The sequence below is a fragment of the Jaculus jaculus genome, chromosome 7 (genome assembly GCF_020740685.1).
Source record: "Jaculus jaculus isolate mJacJac1 chromosome 7, mJacJac1.mat.Y.cur, whole genome shotgun sequence".
In the NCBI taxonomy this organism is placed as follows: Eukaryota; Metazoa; Chordata; class Mammalia; order Rodentia; family Dipodidae; genus Jaculus; species Jaculus jaculus.
The window spans coordinates 123,824,369-123,843,587 of NC_059108.1; the positions used below are offsets into that span (position 1 = coordinate 123,824,369).

Sequence of the window (19,219 nt, forward strand, 5' to 3'; positions counted from 1 at the left end):
GCTCAGTTTTGTATCTACTTCATCTGAAGCGGGGTTTTCACTCTGCTGGTTTTTAAAAAAATTTTTTTTTGTTTTTCTATTTATTTATTTAAGAGCAACAGACAGAGAGAAAGAGGAGGAGGAGGAGAGAGAGAATGGGCGCGCCAGGGCTTCTGGACACTGCAAATGAACTCCAGACGCGTGCGCCCCCTTGTGCATCTGGCTAATGTGGGTCCTGGGGAATCGCGCCTTGAACCAGGGTCCTTAGGCTTACAGGTAAGCGCTTAACAGCTAAGCCATCTCTCCAGCCCCTACTCTGCTGGTTTTTGCTGGGCTCATCATGAACTTCTAGGGAATCCTCCTGCCTCCACCTCCTATATCGCTACCAGTATTAGTGATGTAGGGTTATAGAAACCCTCAACATCCAGCTTTTAATTTGGGGTCTGGTGATCCTTTATCCACTGTGCCATCTTTCCAGCCCCCATAATCCATCCAGAGATACAGTTTCTTATTCTAGGGGCAGGGTCTCACTCTAGCTCAGGATAACCTGGAACTCACTCTGCAGTCCTAGTCTGGCCTCAAAAAAGATCTTCCTACCTCTGCCGCCAAAGTGCTGGCATTAAAGAGGTGCACCAGTTCCCCCTAATCTCTATCGTCTAATTTTTGGTTTTTCAAGGTAGGGTCTCATTCTAGCCCAGGCTGACCTGGAATTCACTGTTACCTCCGGGTGGCCTTGAACTCATGGTGATTCTCTTACCTCTGCCTCCCTGGGTGCTGGGATTAAAGGTTTGCACCACCACGCCCACATTCCCCTAACCTATACTTTATAAACAGCAATATATCGGTTATCAGTGAGAAAGGGAAGGAGTGAATTATTTCCTTTGACTGACCTGGAATTCACTATGTAGTCTCAGAGTGGCCTCGAACTCATGGCAATCCTCTTACCTCTGCCTCCTGAGTGCTGGGATTAAAGGCGTGTGCCACCATGCCCGGCTTCCTCAACCCCCCTCCCTCTCTCTCTGTACGCACACACACACACAACACACACACACATTTATTTCTACAAAGCACACCATAAATAAAAACAAGGCTGGGTGTGGTGGTGCAAGACTTTAGTCCTAGCACTTGAGAGGCAGGGGTAGGAGGATCACTGTGAGTTAAGAGGGCAGCCTGAACTAGAGTGGGACCCTACTTTGAAAAGAAAACATCTCCCTCCATAAAAGATCCATACAAGAAGTTCTATTAGTTCAAATAAATAAAACATATCTATCTTGGATATAAAAAAGAATGTGGTATCAACACATCAGAAAACTTTTTTTTGGGGGGGAGAGGGATGATTGCCATTTCATTGTAATTCTAAATTTCAACTAATGCAACTACTGGCTCCAGTACCTGCTGTCCTGAGTCCCCTTAAACCCGGTAAAGGATGCTAAGTAAAACCCACCTCCCTACCCTTCCTGGTCGGATGTGACCCTTGTCCCAACGCCTAGAAGTGATAAACCATTGTCACAGATGTGGGATTTTTCTTCTAATCTTCAAGGTGGACTTAAATCGAGTTTCTAAGTGGGCAGGAATTAAGGGGTGTGTGTGTCCCAGCAACCAAGTCTTCCCTGGAAGAGAAGAGGAGGACAGGGAGAAGTGAGTAACAGGTTTATTTGCATATACACACGAGTAGAGTCGGCGTTGCTGGGTGAGGAGAGGCAGGTGTGAGGAGCTAAGGCTTCAGCAGAGGAAGGCACCTTGACAGACAACACAAGACTCTAGGATTCTAATCGAGCACAAACTTCACTGGCCCAAGCCAACTTACAAAACCAGGCGGGAAATAAGGTGGAAATGGGTATTTGGACCTGCCACTTAAAACTTTATGTATATACAGGATACGGGGGGGAAAAAACCCAAGAGGCACTTCCATATAGTTCTTAATCAGTGCCATCTGCTCCCCTAGGAAAAAAACAAAACAAAACAAAACAAAAAAAACACCTACCATGGAAGAATACAGAGAGTTGGAGGCCTCAATTTCAATTCTACACCCATTTAAGGGACCCTAGGAGGTTCTGGCCAGGCTTCCAGGACCATGACAAGATCTCTGGAAATGAGAGTGGAGTGGCTAAAAGAATACATTTATTTCACAGGGCCTAACTTCTGGTAAGCTGGAGGAAGGATCTCTCCCAAGGATGAGAGGCATCCTTCTAAAAATAAGCATTCTTGGCTTCTAAAGTTATGAACTAAATGAAACCTGACTTTAATGAATTTCTCTTTTGAGTATTCACGTGAAATAAAGGCTTTTAGCAAGAAACATCAAATTATATATTTAGAAATTATAATCACCAACAATTACTTCCTAAGGGAATATTCCTTCTTTTTCTCCAGGCAGGTATGTGGACTGTTTTTAGAAGTCAGACGAAGCTACTTGATTAGATTAAAATAAAACAGAAGGTAAGAACCAGGTATGCTGACTAACAAGGGGAAGAGAAACACACACTGAGTGGTCATTTTTTTTTTTTTTTGTATATAAAGGATTAAAAAATTCCAATTTAATACATTTGGAAAAGCAAATGTAAAATGACTTGGGCTTATAAAACCAGAATTTACAATTATCTGTGAATAATCAAAGATAAATCATAGAACCATTTTGATTACAAATCCAAAGTAATTCTAATGTTGGTTACAGAATCTGTCCCACTCCCCAGTCACAGTCGGGCTCTTGAGTCGGAAGCACCCCCACTCGACTCTCTCTCCTTGCTCTCCTGCTCAGACAGTGCTTTCAGACCTCAGTCACTTCAGATACGAGGCACCTCTTCCCTTCTGCAAAGCTCAGCAAGATGGTACCTCTTCTCAGCTCACACCAAACACTTTTCATAAGGACCCCTCCATTCTTCAGCTGCCGCAGGGGCTCTCTTCTCGGTTCCCTTCCAGGACAGGTCCTCCTCTAAAAAGGCATGCCGGCTCAGTTCGGCCACGCTAGCCCTGCACCGCTAAGCCCTTCCTATGCCACTTCCGGCTGGGTTCCTCGCTGGGCACCTCTGCACTCACAAGGCGTATTGTTCTATTGTTCTGTCTTCCTCATGTCTTGCCAGTGTTCTGGCTCTAATGATATCTACACCAACGAAACGTCTGGTCATCTCTAGGTCTTCATGACTTAATCTTTCATTAATTACTGTAGAACTGTAACCACTATACTGCTGAAAATCTTTTTTCCCCCCTCTCCTCATAATTGTTACCTACCTCAAGAGAATGGTGTCTCTTCTGGAAGCCAGGAAACAAACCACACACCCCCTTCCTCCAAATAAAGCTACATGACAAGGATTTGTCATTCTCAGATGACTACTCTGGGACATTCAGTCAGAACCCCACAGCCTCTGTTAACAGCAAGCCTGACAGATGACAGCAGCCTCACTATTTCTGACCAATGGATTTGTATTGGATTAAAATATAGTACCACTTCTTCATTAACACACTTGTAACATCCACTTTATTTTATTAGCTCGAGCAAAAAGCTCTCCTGAGCTGTCCTTTCTTCTTTCATTATGTCTAGATTTCGTCACATGGGGCCAAGGAAGCACCCCCCGGCCTTGGGTGCCTCTCAGGACCTAGCACCTAGCTGGCTCAAGTGTGTTATCCACGACTGGTCGTTTGTGTGGCCCCACAGAGCACACAGTGCAGCCCTGCTCGGCTTGCAGTGGATCTATATGTAATTATTAGGGATCTATATGCTCTTCAATCTGATCTTAAGTACTAACCTCTCAGCATTAAAAAAAATGCGCCACTTTTAGTAGATCCACATTAAATGCTCAAAGATGTGTTAGAGAAAACATGGAAGATTTCTTCAAAGGAACCATGCTTTCCTCCTTCAGTGCAGCCAATCTTTTCAATCTCCCCTCCATTCTCCTGGCAGAACTCTACCACTGTGGCAACACAAGCTGAATCTAACAGGCTCTCTTCATTAAGACCAGAACACTATGGATGTGAACAGGTGAGACAGCCAAAGCTCTGACCCACAGGTCTCTGCTGATGGACAACTAAAAGAAACGAGATAATGGGCCCATGGCCACGTGTGCCAGTGGACATGGGCACACACGAACAAGTCAGGCATCCCCTCAAGGGTTCACTTTCACAGACCCTTGTACATGGATCCCAAGCTCACATCTCCCTAGAGAGGAGCCATGTGGATCTTCCCCATTTTCACACAGCACAAGGCAGTGGCCAACTAGATATTCCAACCCACTGGGGAGTGGTGAAGAAAAAGGGAGCAGCAGCAGACACAGAATTTCAGGCCCTGGTTTCATGTGCCTTTAATACTTTTTTCCTTTCCTTTGTGTTCACTAAACAAGAAAAAATTACTTTGTAAAGCTACTTTTTGTAGCTTTTTGTTTTCCCTTTGTATTTATCATGTTTTTAATTTCTTCTCTGAAGAGGAATTTTCTGAATCTGTGTCTTCCAATTCAACTCGGTGCCTTTTGAGGCCACTATGGCCATGAACAGCCCTGCTGCTGTCCGTGGCCGAGGGGTCAGTGGGGTCCTCTCTAATCCCAGCATTGGGGGACTCACAGGCCATTTCAGACCCGCAACAATCTTTATGTAGAAGTGTCCCTGTCAGCGACGAGTTATCATGGTCAATGTCTGGATTTACTGGGGAAGAGTAGGTCACTGCCTCCAGCTCCCCAGAGTTCTGCCCATTGTTGTGGGGGTGAGGAGGCCGGGCGTGTAAGCGTCCGTTGTTGTGATTGACGCAGATGGTGTCAAGGCTCCTCTCCTCACTGTCATCAGACTGGGTCCTAGGACAGCTGCCAGACCCACCGCTGAGAGTGGAGCCAGATGCCTTGGGGGCAGGAGAACCTGGCTCCTCAGCCCGGCTGCTCAGGGCCTTGCTCAGGGCCTTTCCATTAAGCTTCCTGGTCTCAAAAGAGTGTTCTACAGAGCCGCCACTGTTCGTGTCCTGAGAGGTGCCTTCTGGCACCTCTGCCCAAGGGTGGTTGCTGTGCTCGTGGCCTGAGCCGCCGCTGGGATTCCTGCTGGAAGTGCCCTCTTTCCAAGCATCCCTGCTGCAGCCTGCAGGGGGCAGGGCCTGGCTCCTCTGGGCTGTGGCTGCCAGGCAGGCTTCCTTACTGGAAGAAGGAGCTGGGCTGTCCTTGTGACTGGTTCCTGCTCTGCCTTCATCCGCCTCCCCTGTCACCAGGGAGGTCTCTCCATCTTTGTTAGTTGAGTAGGAGATATAGGAATAGCGCAGCCATTTGTAAGCTTTGTAAATCTTCCGCTCAACGGATTCCATGTTGGAGTTCTGCGGGGCCCGGCTTGGCTGAGCATCCAGCGTGGACGCGCTCCGCTCAGGGGAGGAGGCGGGGGAGGAAGACAGGTCATCCACTTTGATCTGGGGGTAGTCGTAGTTGTCTTCTCCAACGTACGCGCTGCTGGGCTTGGCTGGGGCGCTGGGCCTCTCCTCTCGGGGCGCCTTCTGCCTCCGCCGCATGGCATTCCGCTGCCGGGTGGAGGCTCGGCGCTCGTTCAGCTCCTCCTCATCCTCCGAGCTGCTCGAGCTGCTGGAGCTGCTCGAGTCGTCGTCCGGGCTAGGCGACCGTGGCCGCGGGAAGAGGTCGGTGTCCAGCTCAACCTCACAGGCGTTCTCCTCCGAGTCGGACTCGTTGGACAGGGCCAGGAGCCGCTTGTCCTGGTAGCGCCGCAGGGCCGAGAGGCGCTGCTGCCGCGCGGCCGCGTCCTCGCACGGGGTCGGCGGGGCCGGCGCCGCCGCGTTGGTGGCGGTGACGCGCAGGGGCCCCAGCTGGAAGGCGCTGTCGGCGGACTCGTCCACCGTGGGCGGCGGGGAGCGGGGCAGCGAGGCGGACGACTCGGAGTCGGTGTAGCCCGAGCGCTCGCTGACGCCGGCGTGCAGCTGCAGGATGGTGCTCTCGCTCAGGTCGCTGTCCGAGTCCGAGCTCCAGCCCTCAATCTCCCGGCGGACCAGGGAGTCGAAGAAGGCCATCATGCGCGGGTCTTCCTGCACCGACTGGTTAGCGTAGTCGTGGGAAAGGCCGCTCCCGCTGTTCAGCACGAGGCTGATGTACTCTTCATGGGTGTAGAGGCAGCGGGAGTCATCCTCAATTCGCCCATCCAGGTCTCCCGTACACCCTGGCTGCTTGTATGGGCTCCAGATCTACACAGAAGATGAAAAACAAAAGCAACCAACATTGACTGGAAAGGGTTCTAGAGTGGTGGAGATAAGAGACTACAGAGGCCAAGCTTCCTAGACCTGTCATTTTAAACTTCATAGCCGACTTCAAAAATACGCTCTTCAGGGCCAGGTATGGTGTGACATGCCTTTAATCCCAGCACCTGGGCAGCAGAGGTATGAGGATCACTGTGACTTAGAGGCCAGCGGTCTAGAGGATGCATGTAGCCTTTTGGGAGAGAAGTTGTCAATGGTGTTAAACAGCAGTGGACCTGCAAGCCTTATGGCTGACCAGCCAGGCTTAATGTGCCAGCTGATGCAATGTCTGTTACAGAGGAGACCAACTGCTCTTTTAAAAAAATTGTTTTCGCATTTAAAAATTTTATTTTTACTTGAGAGAGAAAGAATGGACATGCTGGGCTGGAGAGATGGCTTAGCTGTTAAGTGCTCGCCTGTGAAGCCTAAGGACCCCGGTTGGAGGCTCGGTTCCCCAGGTCCCACGTTAGCCAGATGCACAAGGGGGCGCACACATCTGAAGTTCGTTTGCAGAGGCTGGAAGCCCTGGCGCGCCCATTCTCTCTCCCTCCCTCTATCTGTCTTTCTGTCTCTGTCGCTCTCAAATAAATAAATAAAATATTTTAAAAAAAAAAGGTGTGCGCCACCATGCCTGGCAGAAAGTTTAAAAAAAAAACAAAAAAAAGAATGGACATGCCAGGGCCTATAGCCACTGTAATGTGCATCACCTTGTGCATCTGGTTTACATAGGTCCTGGGGAATTGAACCTGGGCCCTTTGGCTTTGCAGGCAAGCACCTTAACCACTAAGCCATCTCTCCAGCTCCCTACTGCTTTTTGATCGGACTAGACCTCTGTTCCACAGGAGGGAATACATGCTTGGCATTGAAAACCTAGTCAAAAGCCTATAATTAGGGAGGTCATAAGCCCTTGGGGAGGCATGACTGCTGTTGTTCAGCCAAATGCTTATGTCTACCAAAGTGCCCTCTAAGCAATGTTTAAAAGATATTTTTATTTTTCTTTATTTGACAGAGAGTAAGAGGGAGAAAGAGAGAGAAAATGGGGGTTCCAGGGCCTCTGGTCACTGCAAACGAATTCCGAAACGCATATGCCACCTTATGCATCTGGCTAACGTGCGTCCTGGGGAATCAAACCAGGGTCCTTTGGCTTTGCAGGCAAACACCTTAACCACTAAGCCATCCCTCCATAAGCACTTTTTTTTTTTGGGGGGGGGTTCGAGTTAGGGTCTCACTCTACCAGGCTGACCTGGAATTCTCAAGGTGGCTTCAAACTCATAGTGATCCTCTTACCTCTGCATCCTGAGTGCTAGGATTAAAGGTGTGTGCCATCACACCTGGCCCCATAAGCACTTTTAATGTTTATACCCATACATTAATGCTACTCTAACTTCTGAGTAGAGAAGCTTCTCTTTTCACATGGCAGTGACCACTGGGGAGACTCAAAACTCAGCATAGTGCTGAAAAGTCCATGTTCAGCACTACATGAGATATCTCTATCACATCCTCCAAGGCTCAGGGTCCACTGGAGAAGAGGTGGAGGAAGGATAGTACTGCTTACAATAACAGCATTCTTCCAAAACACAAAATGGCCTGGATATCCATGACCTCACAGTGCCTAACACAACCTACACAAGACCATCACCATAGGAGGAAAAGATGATATCAAACTAGAAGAGAGACTGATTGGAAAGAAGGGACTCAATGGAGGGTGGATTTGGAAGGAGGCTCATGGGGGTATGGGTGGGAATTATCACGGTTAACTGTTTATACTTTGGACACTGTCAATACAAAGCTATAGGCAGTAGCAGTGAGCTGCTCGGGGGGGGGGGGGGGTATTTTCTTCAGTGGCATAACCACTGGTAAGTTGCATGAGTACTGGTTAAATGAACTCCTGACCATGTTCACGCAGGCAAACCTTATCAAACTCAGTGAGTCTCCTTCTCACACACACAAGAAAAAAGAAGACACTGGGGCTGGAAAGATGGTTCAGTGGTTAAGGAGCTTGAATGCAAAGCCTAATAACCCAGGTTTGATCCCACACAAAGCCAGAAGCACAAAGTGGCACATGCATCTGGGGTTTGTTTGCAGTGGCTAGAAGCAGCACACCCATTCTCTCTCTGCTTGCAAATAAATAAATAAAAATAAATTTATATAAAAAAGACATTAACTACATAGTGAATTCCAGGTCAGTCTGGGCTACAGTGAGACCCTATCTCAAAAAAAAAAAAAAAAAAGAAAAAGAAAAAAAAGGCACCAAATAAGAGGACTAGGTGGGAAGAAAGGGTTCAGTGGAAGAATGAGAGGGACAGGAGAAAGCAATGTGAGAGGATTATGATGAAAATACACTATATACATATACTAAAATAATCAATTAAGGGCTGGAGGAATGGTTTAGTGGTTAAGGCATTTGCCTGCAAAGCCAAAGGACCCGGGTTTGATTCCCCAGGACCCACATTGGCAAGATGCACAAGGGGACGCACATGTCTGGAGTTTGTTTGCAGTGGCTGGAGGCCTTGGTGTGCCCATTCTCTCTCCCCCTCCCTTTCTCTGTCAAATAAATAAATAAATAAGGATATATTTTTAAAAAAATAGTCAATTGAAAGAGTTAAATAAAATACAGGCTGGAGAGATGGCTGAGTGGTCAAGATACCTGACTACAAAGCCAAAGAAGCCAAGTTCGATTCCCCAGGACCGAGGTAAGACAGATGAACAAGATGGCATATGTGTCTGGAGCTCATTCACAGCAGTCAAAGGCCCTGGTGTGCCCATTCTCTCTCTCTTCTCTTTCTCTCGGCCTCTTTCTGTCTCTCAAATAAATAAATAAATAAATAATTAACACACACACACACACACACACACACACACACACACACACACACAAAACTGAGGTATCTAGAGCCAGGGTGGGGAAAAAGCAGAGTAATATAACTTGGGCACAAAATTAGCCTTGTGTCAAGAGATCTCAACCTTTCTTGGCTCAGAATAACCATGCATTGTCTTTCAGCCATCTCTCCCCTTTCCGTTCTGTTAGTAGCTTGGACATTATAATAACTTAGTAGAGAGGTGGAGGATGACTTGAAGATTGGCCGGTGTGGTAAAAAGCTGTTAATCGAAGCTGTGCACAAAAGCACCACTTTTTTTTTGCTTAAGTATTTTATTTATTTATTTATGAATGAGAAAAAGAGAGAAGCCATGGCATCTAGCCCCACAAAGAAATTACAGATGCACACATGCCATTCTATACATCTGGATTTACATGGATACTGGGGAATCAAATCTAGGGCCTCAGGCACAGCAGGCAAGCGCCTGAACTGCTGAGCCATCTCTTTAGCTCCAAATACTTTTTTTTTTTTTACAGGTGCAAACATCCTTTATTTGTTGCAACAGCAAATGGAGAAAGATGGGAACACATCAGCAATTGTTCCCGGGTTGGCGTCCCCAGACACTGCAGCCAAGCTTGGGCCAAATACCACTTTTCTAAAGTAAAAACAGACCTATCAGTCAGTCCTCTGTGACAGTTAATATACAGCTCATGGTCCTGCTCCTCCCAAATGGCAACATTCTATTTTTAACCAGTGGGAATTGCTCGTTGGAGCTTGATAGTCAGCTGCCTACACTGCAGCTCACTCTTGGACATGCAGACATTAGTTACCCAGGAAACTGGATTCTCTTCACCAGGGAGTTGATAACTTACTTCCAAGTCTTTTGTTAGCTACAGAAACAGGTAGGACACATTATCCCTGAAGAAATGACCTTAGGACTCATTCTACCCCAGGTATAGGAGTTTTATTTACTTATTTTTTTGCAGTAGAGACTCAGGCTGACTTTGAACTCAGTGATCCTCCTACCTCTGCCTCCCAAGTGCTGGTTTTAAAGGTGCGGGCCACCACACCCAGCTGAAGCTAAGATTCTAAACTTAGGTTTGATTCAAACATTCAGCTTTACAGATAAGTAAGTTACACAAAAATCAAGTTCAAGGTAACTAAACTGTCACCACCGAAAAGAACAGTTAGCTCCACCTAACTGCCATGCTGGTCCACAGAGCGGCACAGAAAAGCTCGGGAGCCATGACAACTCTATGAAATTCCAAGCAATTTTCTTGACAGGTTCGTGTCTATCTTTAGTTGGCATCTAACCCAGAGAACAGTAGCCCCTCATTCCCTATTCTCCATCAAGACAAAACATTTGTTTCCTCAAAGCTAACTGAGGACAAATTTTCCTCCTTCTGGGGGAATTCCCCAAGGCTTATTCCTGCCACGTTTTACTTGGCAATTCCTAGAATATACTATCTCTCTCTTTGGAGGACTTCCAGTTCAAAGGAGGCTGGAGAAACTTTTTAGGGTTGCAGCTTCTAAACAATTGCAACTTGGATTCATTCTTTTGTTTACTGTCTACCATTCCTCAGGTGTGCTTCCTTTTCTAGCTTCCTAGTCTCATCCAGGAATTTTTAAGGTAGTGATTCCACTTTGGAGTGCCCAGGAAACACCAAGAGAAGAAATCACACAGTTGACTCTGAGCCCTATGGAGATGCTCACTAGTATTTCTCGACAGGCACCAGGACTATGCACTTTTAACAAGCACTCAAGAAGTGAACAGAGCCGGGTGTGGTGATACATGCCCTAAATCTCCTAGCACTTGGGAGGCTGAGGTAAGAAAATAGCTATGAGTTCAAGGCCAGCCACCCTGAGCCTAACAGAGGTCAGCCTGGGCCACAGCAAGACCCTCCCTCAAAAAAAAAAAAAAAAAAAAAAAAGACAGTAGAGGTCACAGGGGTTTCAAAAATATTAGAATGCATAAAATAAATAGGAGAAAATAAAGGGTTTATCTGAAGAGACTCTCAAATTCTCTGTGAAGCTGGGCGTGGTGGCACATGCCTTTAATCCCAGCTCTCAGGAGGGAGAGGTAGGAGGATTGCCGTGAGTTCAAGTCCACCCTGAGACTACATAGTTAATTCCAGGCCAGCCTGGACCAGAGTGGGACCCTACCTGGAAAAAACAAAATTCTCTGTGAGAGTCTATGCTTGGGAAACATTTTGACATGGTCTCCAGTACAAGACTCAAGCAATAAATGACAATCCCGACAAGGAGTGTCTGAGGAAATGAAAGAGTCTTTGGAGGAAGGAGATGGTATCAGAAGACAAACTCTTTGGGATTTCTTTCTTTTTTTTGGTTTTACAAGGTAGCCCAGGCTGTCCTGGAATTCACTATGGAGTCTCAGGGTGGCCTCAAACTGATGACAATCCTACCTCTGCCTTGCATGCGCCACCATGCCTGGCTATTTTAGGTCTTATTCTTAATTCTGAGCAAGTATCTCATTTCCCCAGTTTAAAAATGGTAAAATGTTGTTGATGATGTTGTCTAATATGAAAATAAATCTATTTGTCCTGTATAGAAACTTACAATCTTCTAGCAGAAGTGCAAAGTAATAATAATGAGATGTTGGCCTAACCATTTTACAAGCCCATTGTAAGATTTCAATGTTCCCCCTGCTGTTTCATGTTCAGGAATGAAGATCGTTGTTTAGGTGCTGGAATGCATTACGTTGAAGCAGACTGTTCATTCCTGAAGCCTGGGCAATGGAACAAAACAGGATCAAGTCAAGTGTGGGCTCCTCCTACTCATCGCCTAGCTGCCTGGTAACCTTGGCTCCTTCACCTAAATATGAAATCAGAGGGACCTCAGCCCTAGCCCCATCCCAGAAAGCCAGTCTTGCCTCAAGGTACAGAGCCATACAAGGCAGTAATTCTAATCCTAGCACTTCACATAGTCCTGAGCAAATGACTTCACCCTAGGAAAGCCTTTATTTCCTACCCAGAGATAAGAGATTGATAAAAATAACATAAGCTATACTCAGGCACCAATAGGCATGTTGCTGTCTTTTATTTGGTGGACGAGTCCCACAGCTTTAGTTCTACTTGGCAGGGGCAGGGTCAGGGAGGGAAGAGTGAGAGTGTGTGTGCCCTCCAAGGCCTCCTTATCTCTGCAAATCAACCCCAGACACATGCAGCAGTTTGTGCATCTGGCTCTGCACGGGCGCTAGACTTACGGCTTTACAATCAAGTGCCTTTAACCACTGACCCCTCTCTCCAACTCCTGAAGCTTTACTTTGAATCTGCAGAGCGACTTCTGAATATCAGAAGTACTGACCAGTATTCTTATTATGCTGGCACATGCCTTTAATCCCAGCACTCGGGAGGCAGAGGTAGGACGATTGCCATGAGTTGGTGGCCAGCCTGAGACTACACAGTGAATTCCAGGTCAGCCTGGGCTAGAGTGAGGCCCTACCTTGAAAAAAAAAAAAAAAGAAAGAAAAGAAAAAGAAACTCCATTTCATCAAGTATGGTGAATATGGTGAAGCCAGGTATGGTGGTGCACACCTTTGCTCCCAGTACTCAGGAGGCAGAGGTAGGAGAATGAGTTCAAGGCTACCCTGAGATTACATAGTGAATTCCAGGTCAGCATGGGCTAGAGTGAGACTCTATCTCAAAATACAAAACAGAACAACAACAACAAAAAAGGAGGTAGGGTTCTTCCCCAGGCTGGAAAGGTGGCAGCAAAGAACGAGGGCAAGAGGGTGGACTGGGAAAACAAAGCTGGCCTCGCGCCGGGCGAGCTTGGAACCCCTGACCCGACACTACCCCAGCCACCAAAAGTAGCAAGCAGGAAAGTGACACTTACTTAAGTAGCAACTGCCTGGCAGAGGTAATTCCTAGCAATCAGGAGATAGACACAAGGGCATTAAGAATCAATGGCCTTTCAGGATGATGGCAGGTAAAGACAAAAACAGTAATCCTGGTAGAGGCAAGGCCAGCACTTTACTCAGAATCGTCCTCTCCTTCCCACCCCCTCCTACATTTCTCTTTTCCTTTTTTTTTTTTTCGGGGGAGGGGGTAGGGGAGGAGTCTGAGGTAGGGTCCCACTCGAGCCCAGGCTGATCTGGAATTCACTATGTGGTCTCAGGGTGGCCTTTGAACTCACGAACCCTCCTACCTCTGCCTCTTAAGCGCTGGAATTAAACGTGTGCACCACCAAGCATGGCCTTTTCTATTTTTTAATTTATTTATTTAGAAGAGAGAAAGAGAGGGAGGGAGAGGGAGAAGGGCACGTGGAGGCCTCTTGCCACTGGGAACAAACTTCGGACACATGTGCCATATTGTACATCTGGCTTTATCTGGATACTGGGGATTCAAATACCCAGGGCTGACAAATGTTCCAAGTATCTAACCATGCAAACCATCTCTCCAGACCATTTTTTTTTCTTTTATTTTCCTTTCCTCTCTCTCTCTCCTGGCTTTTGAACTCACTATCTTTCTGCCTTAGCCCCACCAAATGCTGGTATTACAGGTGTGCGCTGCCACCAACCCCATCCCTACAATGCTTTTGATTCTACCCTATGTTGAACCAGATGGCAAATGGGGACGACATCTGTGAGAGAACAAAGCTAAGAACTCCAGACCTTTGTGCTTTCCCTCTCACTATGCAGACTTAAGGTTTCAAATGGCTAAACGTGCCTCTTGGTTCCTATGGGAACCTGGGGGCAGTGAGCACCACAGTGCAGTCTGGATAACCTCACAGAGAAAATATTTTCTTCTCTTCCTTGAGAACTTGGCACGTTTCCAGCCTATGACCTTTAGGGTAAAGACTTTAGTTGGCTAAACAAGAGACTTAGCACAGAAGCATCCCAGAGTACACGCCAAACAGGAATTTCTCTCCTAAAGGAGATGCCCAAGCCGAAGGCTCTCTGAGCAAGAGAATGACGTCAGCAGGCCTAGAAAGGGCATGCTACTGTGCCAACCCATTAGTCACAGGCCAAAGGAGAGAGAAAGCAATGCAGAGACAGAGCCATTCAACCGCTGTCCAGGAGGACTGCTCCTCCAGACGATCCAGTCAGGCTGTCCGCGCCCTTCCCACCAGCACAGCCAATGTGGTGGGATGAAACACAGGGCTCTATCCTGGCTTGCTGCCAATTAGCTGTGTGATCACAGCTAGAAATTTATAATTTAAACTTCATTATCAGAAGAAAAAAAAGGTTTTGAAATGATCTAGAGGTCCCATTCTAGGCCTATGGAACAAATGTGGCCATTAAAGTAAGGCCTTTCCCTCAGGACCAGCAGAGGATAAAAAGGAAGTCAGACCAAGGACAAATGCATCAGAGTCATCATTTTCCCTAAACCCTCATTTCCTCAGATGTGGAAAAAGGGCACTTAGCAAGTAGAATCTGATGGGCAGTGGAGTACCCTTCTGTGGACACAGACCAGGCTGGTTCCCTGTCGTAGCTATCAAACTATTCTTTGAGCTGGACATGATGGTATTTACATCTTTAATTCCAGCACTCAGGAGGCAGAGGTAGGAGGATCACTGTGTGTTTGAGGCCAGCCGGGGTCTACCTGGGACTACAGAGTGTGCTCCAGGTCAGCCTGAGCTACAGCGAGATCCTACCTCGAGAAATACAATGAAAGTGGTTCTGGGGACAAAGCTCACGCAGTACACAGGCAAGCCAGTGACTGGGCTTTCAACCATAGGAGGTCTGGAGATGGCTCTGAGGTCATCAGTTCTAGGCTGTGATCTGCATGACTTCCTCCACACAAATAGACATATCTGACAAGCAGTTATATGTGTAAGAACATGCGAAAGGATATTTGTGGAATATACATAAAGAAATGTATTTGTGTACACATGCATTCACTAGTCTGGGGCACCTACCTTGAAAAACCAAAAAACAATACATGCCAGGCATGGTGGCACACTCTTTAAATTCTAGCATTCAGGAGGCAGAGGTGGGAGAATTGCTCTAAATTCAAGGCCACTTGAAACTACATAGTGAATTCCAGGTCATCTGAGCTAAAGTGAGACCCTACCTCAAACACACACACACACACACACACACGGGCTCAAATAAATATATGTGACCCCCCCCCCACCAAAAAAAAAAAGGCCTTTGCAACTCCCTTTGTAGTTGACCTGGTCAAACAAATATGTGTGTGTGTTTCCAATAGTCATTGAGAACTCTCTCCATTTCTTTTTTTTCCCCTCCAAGGCAGAGTCTTACTCTGGCCCAAGCTAACCTGGAATTCATTATGTAGTCTCAGGATGGTCTCAAACTCAGGGCAATCCTCCTACTTCTGTCTCCCATGTGTTGGGATTAAAGGTGTGTGCCACCACACCCGGCTTCCTTCTCCTTTTATTTTTTTTCTTTCTGTTTTTTTTTTTTTTTGTTTGTTTGTTTTGTTTTTTCAAGTAGGGTCTCACCCTAGCTCAGGCTGACCCAGAATTCACTATGTAGTCTCAGGGGGCCCTGAACTCATGGAAATCCTCCTACCTCTGCCTTCCAAGTGCTGGGATTAAAGGTGTGCACCACCACGCCCAACTCTTATCTCTCCATTTCTAAAACAGGGTGTCTCATTATGTCATCCAGCTGGCCTTATACTCACAATCCTCCTACCTCAACCTTCTCAGTGCAGAGATTACAGACAGGAATCATCATCCCTGGCATTCACTAAGAATTTTTTTCCCCCCAAGGTAGGATCTTGATCTAGCCCAGGTTGACCTGGAATTCACTATGTTGTCTCAGGTTCGCCTCAAATTTACTGCAATTCACCTACCTCTGCCTCCAAAGTGCTGGGGTTAAAGGTGTGTACCACAATGCCTGGCTTCACTGAGAATTTTGAGAGACAATTAGTGTGGTTACATATGAATCTCTACATATATTGTTTCAGTTTCTTCTAGTTGTGAACTGTAAATTTTTCTGAAAAGAACAGAAGGGAAAAGTGCCTCACCTTGATAATCTTTTCTACACCTGAAGAGCAGATCATGTAGGTATGGGGGTTAAATCGAACTTGGTTAACAATGGATCGATGCCCTTTCAGCACCATGAAGGCTCCATTGACTACCCTGCCAATGCCACCTGGGAAGACAAAAGGAAACAAATCAAATGATGAGATAAAATGTAAATAGTTTCCAGTAATGACAGATAAGCAATCTGAACAGAAGCTGAGTGTTTTTCCCCCACCAAGGTAGGGTCTCCCTTGGTAATCCTACCTCTCCCTCCCAAGTGCTGGGATTAAAGATATGTTTTTTATTTTTCTTTTTTTAAATTAACCATACCACCAGCAGAATGCATAGTCTCACAGATAAAGTTGCTAGGGAAAGAGAAATGAAGTGCCTCTCGGCATACGTGCTCTTACCAAAAGCCTTTACTTAGCTGGTAAGCCTACCAGCCTGTAACAATCCCATTGTCAATGCAATCAAAGCCACTTAAAACTTCAAGTTTTTGGTCTCTAAGTTAACACATGGTGACTTAAATGATGTCCTAGATGAGGGGCTCACAGGGAAAATAACAGAGTACCCTTCTGCCTCTCACAGCAGGGAGAATCAAAGAAAAACAAAATTGGATCACTTTCATTAGTATATAGGGTCCAAGTATTAAGAATTTGAACTAAGCCAGGCTTGGTGCCACTAGCCTTTAATCCCAGCACTCAGGAGGCAGAGGTAGGAGTACTGATGTGAGTTCGAGGTCACCTGGAGACTACATAGTGAATTCCAGGTCAGCCTGGGCTAGAACTAGACCTTATCTCAGAAAACCAAAAATAAAGAATGAAGTAGATGGGTGATGGGGAGACGGTTCAGTAGGTAAAGCTCTTGGCATACAACTCTCAGTACTCAAGTTCAAACCACCAGACCCCATGTAAAAAGCTGGAAGCTGTGACAGAAGCCAGGCGTGTTGGCGCACGCCTTTAATTCCAGCACTCAGGAGGCAGACGCAGGAGGATCATAGTGAGTTCAAGGCCATTTAAAGGAGGTAAAAAGATTCTATCCAGTTACACCTTATGCACAAGCTCTAGGGTATCACCAGAGACATCTCATAGTCTTCAAATATTTGAATTTAGCCGCAACTGTTTATGTACAATGATTTGTTGAGCTGAGTCACGATCTAATCACAAATAATGAGTACAACAAACAAACCAGCACATGCTCAGGGATAGGGCCTGTCTGCCAGAGCATCCTTTGTTTAGACAGTTATGTCATTTCTTGGGGTTACCTGCTCTGGCTGGCTTAGCCAAACACACTGACAACTGTTTGAAAGTTTTACTGAAAAGTCAAAGCTAAGCCAGGCATGGTGGCACACGCCTTTAATCCCAGCACTGGGAGGCAGAGGTAGGAGGGTAGCTGTAAGTTTGAGGCCACCCTGAGACTCCATAGTGAATTCCAGGTCAGCCTGGGCTAGAGTGAGACCCTACCTTTAAAAGAATGGGAGAGGTAGGGATTTCTGTCACTGCAAACAAACTCCAGCATGCACTACTTTGTGTATCTGGCTTTATCTGGATATTAGGGAATTGAACCTGGGGTATCAAGCTTTGCAAGCAAGCACCTCCAACTGCTGAGCCATCTCCTCAGCTCAACTTGAGTTAGTTCTTCCTTGACAATGATATTCATTGGCTTCACAATGTCCAAGAATGATCATTTCTTCGATTTAAAAGCAATACATTTAAGATTTCCTTCTTTCCTTCCTTCCTTCTTTTTTTTTTTAAATTATTTATTTATTTATTTGAGAGCAACAGACACAGAGAGAAAGACAGATAGAGGGAGAGAGAGAGAATGGGCGCGCCAGGGCTTCCAGCCTCTGCAAACGAACTCCAGACACGTGCGCCCCCTTGTGCATCTGGCTAACGTGGGACTTGGGGAACCGAGCCTCGAACCGGGGTCCTTAGGCTTCACAGGCAAGCGCTTAACCGCTAAGCCATCTCTCCAGCCCCCTTCCTTCTTTTTTGAGGTAGGGTCTCCCTCTAGCCCAAGCTGAGCTGGAATTCAGTATGTAATTTCAGGGTGGCCTTGAACTCAGGGACCCTCCTACCTCTGCCTCCCGAGTGCAAAGATTAAAGGCATGTGCCACCACACCTGGCCTACAGTTAAGATTTCTTGATGCCTTTCTTTGTCTAATAACAATCAATCAATCAGGTAGGTAAGTGGTCCTCAGAGGTACTTATGGGTATAGAACAAGACATGTAGGTATTTTGTACAAAAATCAATCTCCAATACAACTTCTATAAAAATCATTATTGATTTTCTTGTCAGTCTTTGGAGTTTTTTCCCTCTACTAGGAACTCAATCAATAGGTAGGACAAATGCCTTTGTGAGAGCTGGAAGGAAAAAATATTGATAACACTGAGACCAGATGTGTGCACCCCCTTGTGCATCTGGCTAACGTGGGTCCTGGAGAATCGAGCCTCGAACTAAGGTCCTTAGGCTTCACAGGCAAGCGCTTAACCGCTAAGCCATCTCTCCAGCCCACAAATAATTTTTTTATAAGCTTTTCTCTCTCTGCTTCCTGTCTGCTGGTGTGACCCAGGCTTCCAGCTACTGCCATGCTTTTCTACCATGGTGGACACTACCCTCTGAAACTAAGTCAAAATCAATTTTCTTTCTCTAAGTTGCTTCTGGTCTGGTATTTTGTCCGCACTAAAAAAGTGACTAACATGAACACTTAAAAAAAAAAAACCATAAGCTATTTAACCCTTGCCTTTTTTTAGAAAGAAATCTTGATAGTTTTGCCTTCTAAATGTAGCCACAATCTGATCTGAGGACCACCATTTAATTTTTAAGTTTTTAAGTTAACACCATTCATACATCTTATGAGACACATTGTATTTCAACGCATTTCTAGCCTTGACAACCCTAAATATTTGAGGAATGAATAAAAAGATGTGAGAGTATTAGTCTATGGAATACAAGCATGAGAATGCAAGGAGGAAAAAAAAAAAACCCAGCTGTGGGCTCTATTACCTTACATGTAGCACTAAGTGTATTTTCCAGTTATCCATTTTGGATATTTCTTTTATAGTATCTTTACTATAGTAAGAGTAGTTGAATTCCTTTCTCAAAGTCCTCTAAAATGTCTATTCCAGGGCTAGAGATAAAGCTCAGCAGTTAAGAGCATTTGCTTGCAAAGCTTGACAGCCCTGGTTCAATTCCTCAGTACCCACAGAAAGCCGGAAGCACTAAGTGGTGTATTCATCTGTAGTTAGTTTGCAGTGGTAGGAAGCCCTGA

General features: G+C 46.0%; 1 protein-coding gene across 4 annotated transcripts in view; it reads right to left on the reverse strand.

Moving 5' to 3' along the window:
* Positions 1 to 1,614: 1,614 nt before the first annotated feature.
* Positions 1,615 to 19,219, reverse strand: part of Dcaf5 (DDB1 and CUL4 associated factor 5) — a 120,793-nt gene continuing 103,188 nt past the window's right edge. For all 4 annotated transcript variants that reach the window (XM_045154274.1, XM_004649281.2, XM_045154276.1 and 1 more), the window contains 2 exons: positions 15,951 to 16,078; positions 1,615 to 6,127 (listed from right to left, as the gene is read on the reverse strand). In XM_045154274.1, coding sequence (XP_045010209.1) covers positions 4,367 to 6,127; positions 15,951 to 16,078 — 1,889 coding nt within the window. In that variant the 3' untranslated portion in view covers positions 1,615 to 4,366. The remainder of the gene's footprint in view (positions 6,128 to 15,950; positions 16,079 to 19,219) is intronic.